Source organism: Suricata suricatta, chromosome 11 (assembly GCF_006229205.1).
Source record: "Suricata suricatta isolate VVHF042 chromosome 11, meerkat_22Aug2017_6uvM2_HiC, whole genome shotgun sequence".
Classification (NCBI taxonomy): domain Eukaryota; kingdom Metazoa; phylum Chordata; class Mammalia; order Carnivora; family Herpestidae; genus Suricata; species Suricata suricatta.
Genome location: NC_043710.1, coordinates 66,107,028 through 66,121,107, shown reverse-complemented (window position 1 = coordinate 66,121,107; position 14,080 = coordinate 66,107,028). Strand labels below are relative to the sequence as shown.

At 38.4% G+C, this 14,080-nt stretch overlaps 1 protein-coding gene across 6 annotated transcripts in view; it reads right to left on the bottom strand.

The window, feature by feature from the left end:
* The window catches only part of CCDC83 (coiled-coil domain containing 83), a 47,104-nt gene that overhangs the window by 21,278 nt on the left and 11,746 nt on the right, over positions 1-14,080 (bottom strand). For all 6 annotated transcript variants that reach the window (XM_029914870.1, XM_029914873.1, XM_029914875.1 and 3 more), the window contains 3 exons: positions 10,873-10,957; positions 5,622-5,784; positions 2,027-2,194 (listed from right to left, as the gene is read on the bottom strand). In XM_029914870.1, the coding sequence (XP_029770730.1) occupies positions 2,027-2,194; positions 5,622-5,784; positions 10,873-10,957 (416 nt within the window). The remainder of the gene's footprint in view (positions 1-2,026; positions 2,195-5,621; positions 5,785-10,872; positions 10,958-14,080) is intronic.

Here is a 14,080-nt window from a genome sequence, read left to right as displayed (position 1 = left end):
ATACTGGTGCACAAATACATAGATCAGTGGAACAGAATAGAAAGAGAGAGAGAGACCCAAACACACATAGAAAATTGAAGTTAGGATAAAATCAGCATTTCAAATCCGTAAGGTTAAAATGAGTTATTTGAGAAGTGACGTTGGGACAACTGGAAAACCATCTGGCAGAAAATAAAGTTGGTTTCCAGCTCATAGACACACACACATAAATTTACTCCACAAACAAAAGACTAATGACAAATAAGGAAGATATTTGTACTTTATATCACAGTTAAAGAGCTGATTTCCTTAAAATGTAAAGAGCTCCACCACACAGTAGAAAACTAGGCAAGGGATGTGAACAGGTGATTCACAGAAAAGGAAATTCAATACATTTACTGAACTTATGAAAGATACTCACTCTCACTTATAATAAGAGAAGTAGAAATTAAAACTACAGCAAGATACCATTTTCTACTTTTAAGACTGGCAAAGAACAAAAAGTTAGCTAACATCCCTGCTTTTGAAGATGTGGGAACATAGGCATCTTCATCCGCATGGGGGAAATAAACTTGGTATAAGCTCTACAGAGGGCCATCCCTATCGAAATAAAAAATAAATAAATAAACAGGCTCTTTGGGCCAGCCATTCCTTCCAAGAGATACACAAAAGTGAAATTATGTAAATACAAGTATATTCATTGCAGTAAAATGAGATATTTAAGAATATTCATTGCAGCATTATTTATAATAGTACAATATAGGACATAACCTAAATGCTTGTGAGTAGGAGACTGGTAAAAAAAAAAATTATAACACAACAAAACAAAGTAGCCACTGGAAGAATGAAGACATCCTAATATGTACTGATCTTACAGAATGTCCATATGAATGAACATACGTAGCATGCTTTGTATATATTGATATAAAATATTTCTGATGGAGGCTACATATGAAATTGTTAATAGTGGTTTTATCTAGAGAAAGTAAGTGACTGGGGGACAGACAGGGGTAGGAAGGTGTCCCTTTTATGCCCTACCTTTCTTCTGGGGAGGAAAACCTTTTGAAAGATTGGAACTCCAAGTCCAGGCTGACTTGAGCCAAATTTACACTACCATTGTAGTGCAGAGCCCTGAGCTGAGAAACTTATGGAAATATTGGTCCAGATGTGGAACATCCCAACAGAGCCCCAGCAGGGCTTAGGAAATGACCCCACAGGAACACCTCCACAACACAGGAACCCATCACCAGTTGGGCTTAGCACTGTCATCCAGCCACAGCATTCTTTCGGGTCATCAGATTTCTCCATTTATTCTGTCCTATGACTTTCCTCTCTCTGGGTCTCTGACTTCTTTTTCTTTTTTCTTTTCTTTCTTTCTTTCTTTCTTTCTTTCTTTCTTTCTTTCTTTCTTTCTTTCTTTCTTTCTTTCTTTCTTGCTCGCTCGCTTGCTTTCAGCCACTATGTTAGCCACAGGGACAGACATGTGGCCTCATTTTCCCCAGATTTGGTCCTGGTATACTTCATCACGCCTGATGCCATCCTACTCCATACCTTCTCCATTTCCCATCTCATGTTTGTTCTTCATTTCTTCCTGACTATAACCTAGCATTTACTTGGGCTTTTCTCTACAATGATTCTGCTTTTATAGCCTGGTTAAACTGTTTTAAGCCTGCCTCAGGTAAATTTCTTTTCTAATGTAACCCTGTCCCCAGGACCCGCCTGCCCCCACCCTGGTGGAATTGCCCCAGGCCTAGGTGTGGGGGCATGCAGCCGCCACCCACTGAATGAAACTTCCTTCTCTAAGACAGCTGATCTCCGGGATTCTCCACCGCCCGGCATGCACCCCTCCATCCTTCTCAGTTTCACTGGTAGTCCTGGAAGAGTTTCTCCACTTTCCCTCTCCACCTTCACCCTTAGATTCATAGCTACTTGTGCCGTTAGCAGGGAGTAAAGAATGATTCAGGGAGTGGGCATTTTTTTCTTCTACCACAGGGTAGAAAATCCAACTATTTTCTACTGAATTTGAACTAGCTTTGTTGCAACTGACCTGACATTTTCTCCGCATTCTCTTTAACTGTATTGATGTCATTTTGTAAGGTGATAATCAGTTTCGCATGTTGATCACTCCCTACATTCTTGTACTCTTCCCAGTATTCCTTCTCACTGAGTTTCTCAAGAAATGCTTTCTCAGCATTATTAATTTGCATGCGCATATCTGTTGAAACAAAATAAAGATACCACGTCACTTCTGCTGTTCTCGCAGCCACTGCATGTTGCAGTCAGATTTTATGAAGCTAACGTCTGATACTAAAATGATACTAAAGTCTGATACTAATTCATAAATATAAGCTTTTAACTCCAGTTGAAGGAAATCAAGACTATTCAAACTATTATTTATCCCTCATAACTCATAATCTAAGTAAAATTAAACTTCCAATTATAAAGGAGATGTGTGGTTTTAGGCCGTGACTGACGTCTGTAATAGACAACCTATATGCCTACAAGGAACCCACAAGCTTACATTATTCCCATGATAGCTTGGTAAGAGTCCTATCTTGTACAACAGATTATGTTGCATATACTTTTTATTAATAAATTGTGATTTTTCTGACCATTATGCCTCTGGCCAAAGTGACTTCAACTCTTTCCTTGGCAACATTTTTTGTAAGTAAGTTGGCTGATTCCATTATCTAAAGTTCATTGTTTGGGCTTCTCTTGTGTGAAGTGATACTATATGACAGTAATATCAACATGTCTTCCCCTGCCCCCACTTACTGAGGCCCTCAGAGCGAAAGATTAATTCTCTAGCACAATATGTGCAAATATGGAGCTATCAGTTCATCCTGATGCACTTGCTAAACGTGATATGCTACTCAATCTTTACGCTGGGTCTCATGCTTCTAAATATTTTGGAAACGGATGCATTACAAAGAGCAAGGTACAATGAACTGAATGGTTATTTGTCTCAATGCCACACACCATCTGGTTTGAGAGCTCCCCGAAAGGCAAGACCACATCTCATTCATGTCTGGAAATCCAGCACTTGGCACAGATTCTGGCAATGAGTTGGTGCTCAATAAATGTCTATGGAATGACTGAGGCACTCCCATCAGGCCAGAGGGATGTTCTTTGGTATGAGGGCCAGAAGGGCTCCAGACATGTCTTTTTCCAAAGATGTAAATAAGAAATTTTTAAATCCCTTAATAAATGGCACTTGTTGTTGCCATTAAACAATTAATACAGCTATAACCTATCTAATGATCTGTCCCCTTATTTGGTTAGATTGCTGCTATCTCAGCCCTGGGCCACATTCAGCCTTTGATGGGAGGGCTGGTTCACGTCACTGAAGATTTTGAAAAAAAGCTGGATGTCGTGGCTGTTGTTCTACTTTCCCGGAACCTATCTCCCTTCCCTTCTCCTACCCTTGTCAAATCAGTAGGCCAATTACCGTGGCCCCTTCTCCTGGCCATAAGGATTTATCCAGGGGTGAGCATGTGTCTCAAATGAGGCATATGCTCAGAGTCCTTCTACTGAAACTGGTGGAAAACATGTCTCTTTTGTTTCCATTTTGAGGTTATAAGGATGTAAGGTGAGAAGTGTCCATGGTCAGAATTCCAGCCTCCTAGGGACAACAGCCTCAGATAAATGAGCCAACTTTCAAGGGGAAGACAGAGAGAAGAGAGCGGTAAGAGGTAGAAGAAGAGGACAAGAGGGGAGAGAAAGAGGCAGATGCAGAGGAGATTAAAAAAAACAACAACAACCCTGAGATCTGACAGCATGTGAGGCTCTGGGTCCAGGTCAGTAGCAATCTGCCTTTTCTGTTTGTTTATGTGAAAAAATTAACATCCTCTTTATGCTTAGGCTATAGTTTGGGTGATTCTTTTATCATTGAGACTAAAGGGTCCTGATCAAAAGCTGGAAAAAGGGGATTACCTTAGTCCTTTTCAAACCTTCCTATGCATAGGGGTCCCCCAGGGTCTGTCACAATGCAGACTGTAACTCAGTAGGTCTGGCTGGGTCGGAGATTCTGCACTGCTCCCCACCCCAAACTGGCCTGCAAGTGACTACCTGGAACATGACAGAATTGCATCAGAAAGCCTTTTCAGAGCCACCTGCCCTCTCACTTTCCCCTCTCTCCTTAGGCGTCTGTGGGCTCTTTTCTTTCTTGGATCACCTCCCATGCCTAGCCCTCCTCTGCTGTGCCTGGTCACCCAGCTTGGCGCCAGTCTTGTATGACACACACGTTCCAGTGCTCAGCCCAAACCATAAACAGGCACACCTCTGCTAGCTGGGCTCCTTTCCCTGTGAAGGCAGTTTCGTGAGCGCATCTGAGTATCCTTTGTGGTCTCACTCCCACCTCAAGGGACTTATTAAAGTACTGCTTCCAAACATAAGCAGAATTCTCCTGGAGAGGAGCCCTGAAAAATACGGCATCCACCACCTCATGACATCTCCACTGCCCATAAAAAGACGGGTCAGAACAGGCTTATGGGAACAGTTGTGAAGACCTCTAAAAATAAAGTTTTCTGATTGATGGTTTTTGGTCTTGGTAACTATTTCATTCAAAACCACAAATATTTACAGATGGTGTGCTTGCTCTGTGTCAAGTGCTTGGGTAAGTAGGCTCTCTGAAATACTTGGGACACATTCAGGGAAGCAAGTCCTTGTTTTGCTTTCCAGCCTCTAGAACTGCTTCCTGAGAACACTCAACATCTCTTTCCCAAGTTTTCCAGCTTCCTAGCTGAGGTGATATTTATAGAGGTCCTGGCAAAAGACCTGGTTTTGGAAATCTTAGCAGCAAGTTTAGGATAAAGGAATGAAAAAAATATTTTTTTTTTTTTGAGAGAGAGAGAGTGTGAGTGCCTGAGTGGGGGAGGGCGGAGGGAGAGGGAGAGAATCCTAAGTGGGTTCCATGCTCGGTGTGGAGGCCAACTTCGGGGCTCAATCTCATGACTGTGAGATCACAACCTGAGTCAAAATCAAGTCAGTTGTTCAACCCACTGAGCCACTCAGGTGTCCTGACAATCTTTTTAAATGCATGTATCAAAACTATGTATGACTTCCCTGCAGGATCACAGTACTTTCTAAGCCCATGGCAAGGGTGAATCCTGGGCCTTTCCTCTTTTACACCTAGCATCATTTCTATCCGTGTCCTCCAACTTTCCTCATGGTCAACTCTAATCCCTCTTTTCCCCTAAGTGAAGGGTCTTATCTCCCTTAGCAATATTGGTGTGGAGGGAAGCTTTATGGTAATAAGCACCTTGTTCCCAAGTCTGAACTGAAGTTGAAGTCAAAGAAACTGCCAAACAAGAGAATTTCCCCAAAGAGAGAACAAATCCCCACTGTGAGGACTTCAGGGTGGTAGCAAACAGGAAGTTGTCTGGTGTCAAGAGCCAGGTGGTTTTCTTCTGTCTTTGTTTTGATCAGTGCCCTTCCTCCTCCTCCTCACTTGGCTTCAGTAGCTCTGCCCACTTGTTATTTCCCTCTCCTGTCCATTTACCCACATGTGTGTGTGCTTGTGGTGTTAATGATCTCATATGAAACATGTTCATGGCATTCTGAACATATTAGGAGAAAAAAGCATTAACACATTCAAGAAATAATTTGATGCAGCTTTATAATTCTCAAAGTTGCTAAGTCACCTTTCAAGTTTTCTTCCTGGTCTCTTTCAAACTTCCATTTTTCCTTCATTGCTTCTTCAACATCTTCTCTTGTTACAACTGGTGATCCCCCCAAGTTCTCTTCACTCAGCTCCTTTAGTAGGTTCCGTATGTGCCAAGTCTGTTCATCCTTCAAGTGTCTGTTCTATCACGACAATCAACAGTACATAACAGCATCTGCTCAAGTATTTACATTGATTTGCCTCAACACAGAGTTGCATATTGAGGCTTGCAAAGTGAGAAAAGTGAAGTAAGTTTATACAATATCTCTAAGAGCTTATGGGATATGGAAGACCCAATATAAAATTAAAAACATCAACACAGTAACTATTGGGTAGAAAGTTACATTTAAAAAATTGTTATAAATTTCTAGTCCATAACCCTATTATAGGATCAGTGAACATTAAACTTAGACTTTGGAAGCCAATTTCTTCAATCTCCCACTAATACCGTTCTTCTCCAGAGATTGTCATTCATTTAGTCAATATTTCTGGAGTATTTACCATGTGCCAAGTGGTCTTCCAGATACTAGTAGTCAATCAGTGAACACTGTATACAAAATACAGTAGCACCTTTGCCTGGGCACTGGACTTGTCCAGGGAGAGCATGCCTAAAGGGAGGCACATGCTCAGAGTCCTTCCCTGGAAATACTTTCACTGAAACTGATAGAAAACATGTCTTTTGGTCTCCATTTTGAGGTTAAAAGGATGTAAGGCGAGAGGTGTCCCTGGTCAGAGTTCCGGCTTCATGGGGACAACAGACTCAGAAAAAGGATGGTTCGGTTGCAAAGGTAATAATTTAACTGCAACTAGCCTAAGCATAAAGAGGATTTTAATTTTTTCATATAACCAAACAGCCAAGGCAGGGTGCCACACCTGCACCAGAACCTCACATGCTATCAGATCTCAGCTTTAAAAATTTTTCTAGATCTGCTCTCTCCCTTCTTCTCTCTCCTTCCCTCTCCTCCTCTGCTCCCCCTGTCCTCCCTTATCCCTCTTTTCTCTCTCTTCCCCCTGAAAGTTGACTCCTTTGTAAAATGATACAGCTACTCTGTTTAAAAGCATGCCAATTTCTTATAAAACTAAGCATTTGCTTATCATACAGCTCAGCAACTGAGCTCTTAGGCATTTATCTCAGAGAAATGGAAGCTTATTTTCACACGAAATAATGCTTACAAAAGATGTTTCTGTCATAGCAAAATGCCAGAAGCAACGCACATGTCTTTCAATAGGTAAATGTTTGAATAAATTGTGGTATATTCATATCATGAAATAAAAATGAATAAAAGGAGCCAAGTAATTATAAATGCAGCAAACTGAATCTCCAGAGAATGAAAAAAAGGCAATCTCCAAAGATTACTTACTACATGATTCCATTTATATAACATTCTTAGAATAACAAAATTATAAATACGGAGAACAGATTGCTGGTTGCTAGGAGTGAAGAGGTGCAAATGGGAGTGAGTGAGCGGCTATGATAGGACAATATGAGAGACACTGTGTTAACGGAAATGGTCGGTGTCTCGACTGCATCAGTGTCAATATTGTTAGCACTCTACTTGTGATATTATATTATAGTTCTGTAATATGTTCTAGGAAACCAGGTATGGGTACACTGGATCTCTCTGTGTTATTTTTTTTATAACTGCATGATAATCTATAATTATTTCAAAAAAGTTTTATTTAGAAAATGAAGGTCAAGAATATTAGCCACATATAAACAATTTATTGCTCTTTAATCAGTCCTCAAATACTCCATTTTCTTAAATGGAATAGATTCATGTTTTGTTTTCTTATACATAAATTGAATTACTTTGACTTGACATGAGTTATTTGAAAACGAAATATTTGTAGAAACTTGAATAACAGCAATGGAAATATCCCTTGCCAAACTGTCATACTGCTAATACTTTTTTCCAAATATGGACTTTTCCACTTATTTTTGTAGAAATGGAAAATTCCTTTATCAAGTATAGTCTGAATATGAAATAAAACCTTATCTGATTTTGTTTATGTTAGCTAATTTTAGCAAGGCAATAATCGCTTCAAGATCAATTCCAGCTCAAAGTGGGCAAAAGACATCCAAAGACAGTGATCATTTAAAACCACTACGGATAATTCATAAAGGAATAATATGTAATCGATCAACACATTTTCCTTTTACTTTCCATACTTAGCGCAATACTTTCAAAGTGATTCCAGTCCTCTTAGATCAAATTTTTAACACAATGACTAATCTTTTCAAACAGATGATATTTTTATTTATAAATTAAAATAGTATCATATGTCCTAAAGCCATACTTGAATGTTACATAAACATGACTAAATCATATTTGGCATTCTATGCAAATTTAATAACATCTCTATTAAACTCCCCAAATCCCATAATAAACTTCAAGTGGATGGAAAATGTGTCTGAAAATATGTTACAAAATTCACTATATCTGAAAAATTATTTTGAGTGATATACTGAAATACAATTTAGTTAGCTATATTCACCAATGTGTTAAAAAAAAAAAAGACATTTATCCTAGAAAGCAAACCATTATCACACTATAAAACAGAAGGAAGGAGATTAAATAAATAAACTACAAAGAAAGAACTGATTTTGTTTTGTTATAAGGCCATCTCATGGGCTTTTGCCTTTAAGATTTGCAAGAATAAGAACAGAAGTTGCCAGAATAGTACACAGGCTTTGCCCTACTATATACCCTGCTTCCCCAGTGGTGACGTCGTACATAACCACAGCACCTTATCAAAATGGAGAAATTGACATTTGTACAATGTTACTAAGTAAATTAAGAATTTAATTTGGAATTCACCAGTTTTTACATGTATTCATTTTAATTGTTTTTAGTGGATAAGTATTATGAAAATTTGTCACATATACAGATGAGAATTATCACCACATAGATGGCATTTGAAGTCGTAGTGTTAAGTAAAGTCTTTAGACTTAAAGAGAAGAGTTGGGATCAGAATCTGGAAAATAACTAATTAAGAGATGGGTCCAGGAAAAGAGCAATGAATGAGAAACAAGAAATGGTTGGAGAATAAGGGGGAATATAAAAGGAGAATGATGCCTGGCAGCCAAAGGAAGAGAGAGTTTCAAGATGACAGGGCTTACTGCTGAAGGCACGAAGGATAAATTAAAGACTAAAAAGAGGCCATTTGACCTGGCTAACTGGTCATTAATAACTTCTGTCCTAGCAGGTGTGGTGGAATAGCAGGTGTGATAGGACGAATTGGAGGTAAGGAAGTGGACACAGTGAACTATGAAATGTCTAATGATGTGAGTAGAGCAATGAATGCAAACAGAGAGAAAAAAAGATAATCAATGAAGTGACAGTCCAAACAAAACTCACACAAAGGAAGAGATGATGGGGAGGAAGGATTTCTGAATTTGACCTAATGGAAGAGAAAAAGTATGTCTTGCTAATAAGTCATATTTAATTTAGTAAGTATATAGCTGTGACCTCAAAAATGTTTCCTTCCACTGGCGTTAGTGTGAATCAACTCAACAAATATTTGTTGAACAAGGGCTGGACCCTTTCGGAGAAACAAAGGTAAGATTTGATTGCTGCTGCTTGAAGAGCTTTCAGTCTAATAATGGAGATACATTTGTACAGAGAATTCCAGCTTAGTTTGGGGGAATGAAAAGGAGCTGGCCAAAAGAGCATTCCAGAGGATGAAACAGCCTGCAGAAAGGTACAATAATGAGCAAGACTCGGTTTTCCAAGATTTAAAAGAAGCAGTGGTGGAAAAACGGGAGACAAGGTTGGAGAAGTAAGCAGACGTCAGATCTTGTAGGGGCTCAAAGACTTTAGTAAGGAGCGTGGATTTAATTTTCTGTACCATAGAAAGCTACTGTAAGGTTATAAGCACTGAAAGGTTTACAGTATTCAAAGGATTGCACTATGGAAAATGTACTGAATAGAAGAAGGATGGGTAAGAGTTGGTGGCGACCTAAACTGGGGAAGTGGTGGCATAAATGGAAAGAAATAGATACATAGCTGGAGCTAGAGTCTGCCTCTTCATGTTCGTCACTGCTGGGTCCACATGACCCCAGAAGAAGATGTAGGCCTATCCCATCCTCATGAATAAGAATTTTGTTTGTGGCTTCAAATGAGGGGCTACGGGAAAGTGATTCCTCAAATCTAATCTGTGTCATTTCCACAACCAAATGGAAGTCCCAAGGCTGACCCAAGAGTCCCAGTGCTGGCCACTGGGGGGATGTGCATTGGCCCCTAATGGCAGCTCCCTCATCTAACGTGCTGTGGATCTCATCATATGGAACCTGTATCCAAGCACTTAGACCAAGTGTCTCCTTTCCATTCTTACCCATAGACCTGAGTTTCTGATAAACAGACTTTGGTAACTGATCTTTGAGAATCACAACAATGTCAGGGTCACAGTTATATCACCACCATGGCATGTCTAGCCCCCAAAATATTGCTGAATAAATGACCAAATTAGCCCTATTTGGAAGACAGGAATCCCCATGTTATAGGAGGGAAACTGAGGCTCACATCAGTTTTGGCCAAAACGATACCAGCAGTAAGTTGTACAGTCAGGATGCAAACTCAGGTCTCTGACCCTAGGCTCCATTAAAACTTAAAGTCATTTTAAACAAAAGCCAAATAAAACAGTTAACTGTGGAAGTTTTAGAGTCCATATAAAATGTTTTAATAGGGAATAGTCTCAGTATTTCCTTATCCCCTTAAGGGAAAAGTTGTGTTAATTATTACTTAGTCATACACAGCATAACTTTGGTATTCATTTCAATCCAATTTTATAAAAACAACGTATCATCTTAAACATTAGTCATTTTAACAACTGAGATTATACTTTTCAAATAATATTTACATATGCCCACTATGAAAATCTAAGAGCAAAAAGATACAGACATTAAAAACAGAGAGCCAATGTTTTATCATTTGGCTGAATAAGAAATTAAAAGATAAATGTTGTTTAAGAGCCTTAAAATTTTGAACACAAGATTCATTGTCATCATGGTCTAAATAACACAGCTCAAGCTGACTTCCTTTGACACTGTAATTAGTATAAAGGAACAGCAGTACACTTTTGCCTTACACGTACAAAAAGGATTGTAAATTAATCAATTCCAAGCACTAAAGAAGATACTTTACTAGAGTACATGTCATCATAATTCACAATTTTTAAAGCATTGTGTAAATGTTTAATAACGAGATATAAGCTTTAAATGTTATACTCACTCTTTCATGAAACTTTTGGTTCTTTTCTCTAAGTCTCTTTATTTGAGCCATAAATCGTTCTACTGCATTTTCCTTTATCTGACAGCTGATAATAAACAAAGAAAAGATGTTTTACAATTATTCATCTTGGAGAATTAATGGGACAAATTTAAAATTTTAAACTAAATTATTTGAATTGAAATAAAGTATTAGATACGTTATAAAAACCCATTTGGGGATCAGAAACCTTCTTAAGTGATTTTGTGTGTGTGTGTGTGTGTGTGTGTGTGTGTGTGTGTTTCTGAGTATGTTTTCCTCACAAAAATATATAATGGAGAGATAACTTCAAGGTTTTTTTCCTATAAATAGACCTCCATTTGTGTTTCATAGTCATAATTTTTATACCTTCTCTATATCTATAAATAATTCAGCTTAAAGGGAACCTAAGAAAGGGATCACAGAAAACATACTCTCTAGAAATCTAAATATTTCAAACAAAAATGACAAAACAAAGGCTTTATAGGGCAGGCACATCTTCTTGAAAGAGGAATATATACTAGGCATATCTTTGGTTCAAGTTCATTAGTATGCCATCTCTTCTATAAATAATAAGAGCTTTCCTGACACAAACACATTTCTTTAATACCCAAAAGGTGTTTGTTTAGCATTTGTCAGGTACAAAGGAGAAGACAGAAAAGTGCAGAAAGACTTTGGTGTAGGCCATCTGACAGCTGTCTGAAGTGCTAAGTAGATTTCTATTATCCAGTACATCTTGTAACTTTAAATCTGAGACCAGAGTAACACAATGGAAATAACTTCATGTAAACACCTTGCATCAATTAAAACAAAACAAAACAAAACAAAACAAATATATAGCACCTGTGTGGTGCAGTGAATAGAGATGCTGTTAAAGATAGAGAAACTCTTGTTTTCAGTCTTGTTCTTGTCCCTTCTTACCTATAGATCTCAGGCGAGTCACTTCTCTGAGTATCAATTTCCAAGCTATCAGTGGTGACAACAATACCTAACTCTAAGCCTATAGAGACTAAAATAAGAAATTTTATGTGAATGTTTCTAAAGTAAGTGCTTAGTCCTAGGTTTTTATGGTTTTTCGTGCAGTTGTGAATGGGATCAGTTTCTTGATTTCTCTTTCCACTGCTTCATTGTGGTGTATAGGAATGCAACCAATTTCTGTACATTGATTTTGTACCCTACAGCTTTAATGAACTCATTGATCAGTTCTAGAAGGCTTCTGGTGGAGTCTGCCGGGTTTTCCAGGTAAAGTGTCATGTCATCTGTGAAAAGTGAAAGTTTGACTTCTTCTTTGCCAGTTGTGATGCCTTATATTTCTTATTGTTGTCTGATTGCTGATGCTAGGACTTCCAGCACTATGTTAAACAACAGTGGTGAGTGGACACCTCTGTCGTGTTCCTGATCTCAGGGGGAAAGCTCTCAGTTTTTCCCCATTGAGAATGATATTAGCTGTGGGCTTTTCATAAATTGCTTTTATAATGTTTAAGTAAGTTCCTTCTATTCTGACTTTCTCAAGGGTTTTTATTAAGAAAGGGTGCTGTATTTTGTCAAATGCTTTTTCTGCATCTATCGACAGGATCATATGGTTTTTATCTTTTCTTTTGTTAATGTGATGGATCACACTGATGGATTTCCAAATATTGAACCAGCGCTGTAACCCAGGAATGAATCCCATTTGATCATGATGGATAGTTTTTTTATATGCTGTCGAATTCGATTTCCCAGTATCTTGTTGAGTATTTTTGCATCTGTATTCATTAAGGATATTGGTCTGTAGTTCTCTTTTTTTGCTGGGTCTCTGTCTGGTTTGGGTATCAAGGTGATGCTGGCTTCGTAGAATGAGTTTGGAAGTTTTCCTTCTATTTCTATTTTTTTGGAATAGTTTGAGAAGATGGGTATTAGCTCTACTTTAAATGTCTGGTAGAATTTTCCTGGGAAGCCCTCTGGCCCTGGGCTCTTATTCATTGGGGGATTTTTGATAACAGATTCGATTTCTTTACTGGTTATCAGTCTATTCATGCTTTCTATCTCTTCTTGTTTGAATTTTGGTAGTGCATGTATGTTTAGAAATTTGTCCATTTCTTCTATGTTGTCCAGTTTGTTGGCATATAGTTTTTCATAGTAATCTCTAATGATTCCTTGTATTTCTAACGGATTGGTTGTAATAGATCCATTTTCATTCATGATTTTGTGTATTTGGGTGCTCCCTCTTTTCTTTCTAAAGAGCCTGGCTAGAGGTTTATCAATTTTGTTTATATTTTCAAAGAACCAACTCTTGGTTTCATTGATCTGCTCGGCTGTTTTTTGGGATTCTATATTGTTTATTTCTGTCCTGATCTTTATTATTCCTTTACTTCTGCTGGGTTTGGGGTGCTCTTGCTGCTTCCCTTCTAGTTCCATTAGGTGCTCTGTTCTATTTTGAATTTGCACTTTTTCTCATTTGTTGAAATAGACCTAAGCAAGGATGTAAAAGACCTATATAATGAAAACTATAGAAAATTTATGAAAGAAATTGAAGACGACACCAAGAAATGGAAAAACATTCCATGCTCATGGATTGGAAGAATAAACATTGGGAAAATGTCATTACTGCCCAAAGCAATCTACACATTCAATGCAATCTCCATCAAAATGTACCAGCATTCTTCTCAACTAAAACAAGCTATCCTAAAATTTGCATGGAACCACAAAAGACCCCAAATAGCCAAAGTAATATCAAAGAAGAAAACCAAAATGGGAGGCATCACAATCCCAGACTTTAGCTTCTCCTACAAAGCTGTCATCATCAAGACAGTATGGTATTGGCACAAAAACAGACACACAGACCAATGGAATAGAATAGAGAACCCAGAACTGGACCCACAAATGTACGGCCAATTAATTTTTGACAATGCAGGAAAGAGTATCCGATGGAAAAAAGACTGCCTCTTTAGCAGGTGATGCTGGGAGAACTGGACAGCAACATGCACAAGAATGAAACTAGACCACTTTCTTGCACCATACACAAAAATAAACTCAAAATGGCTGAAGGACCTGAATGTGAGACAGGAAACCATCAAAACCCTCGAGGAGAAAGTAGGAAACAGCCTTCTTGACCTCAACCGCAGCAATTTCCTACTCAACACATCCCCAAAGGCAAGGGAAATGAAAGCAAAAATGAACTATTGGACCTCATCAAGATAAAAAGCTTTTGCAC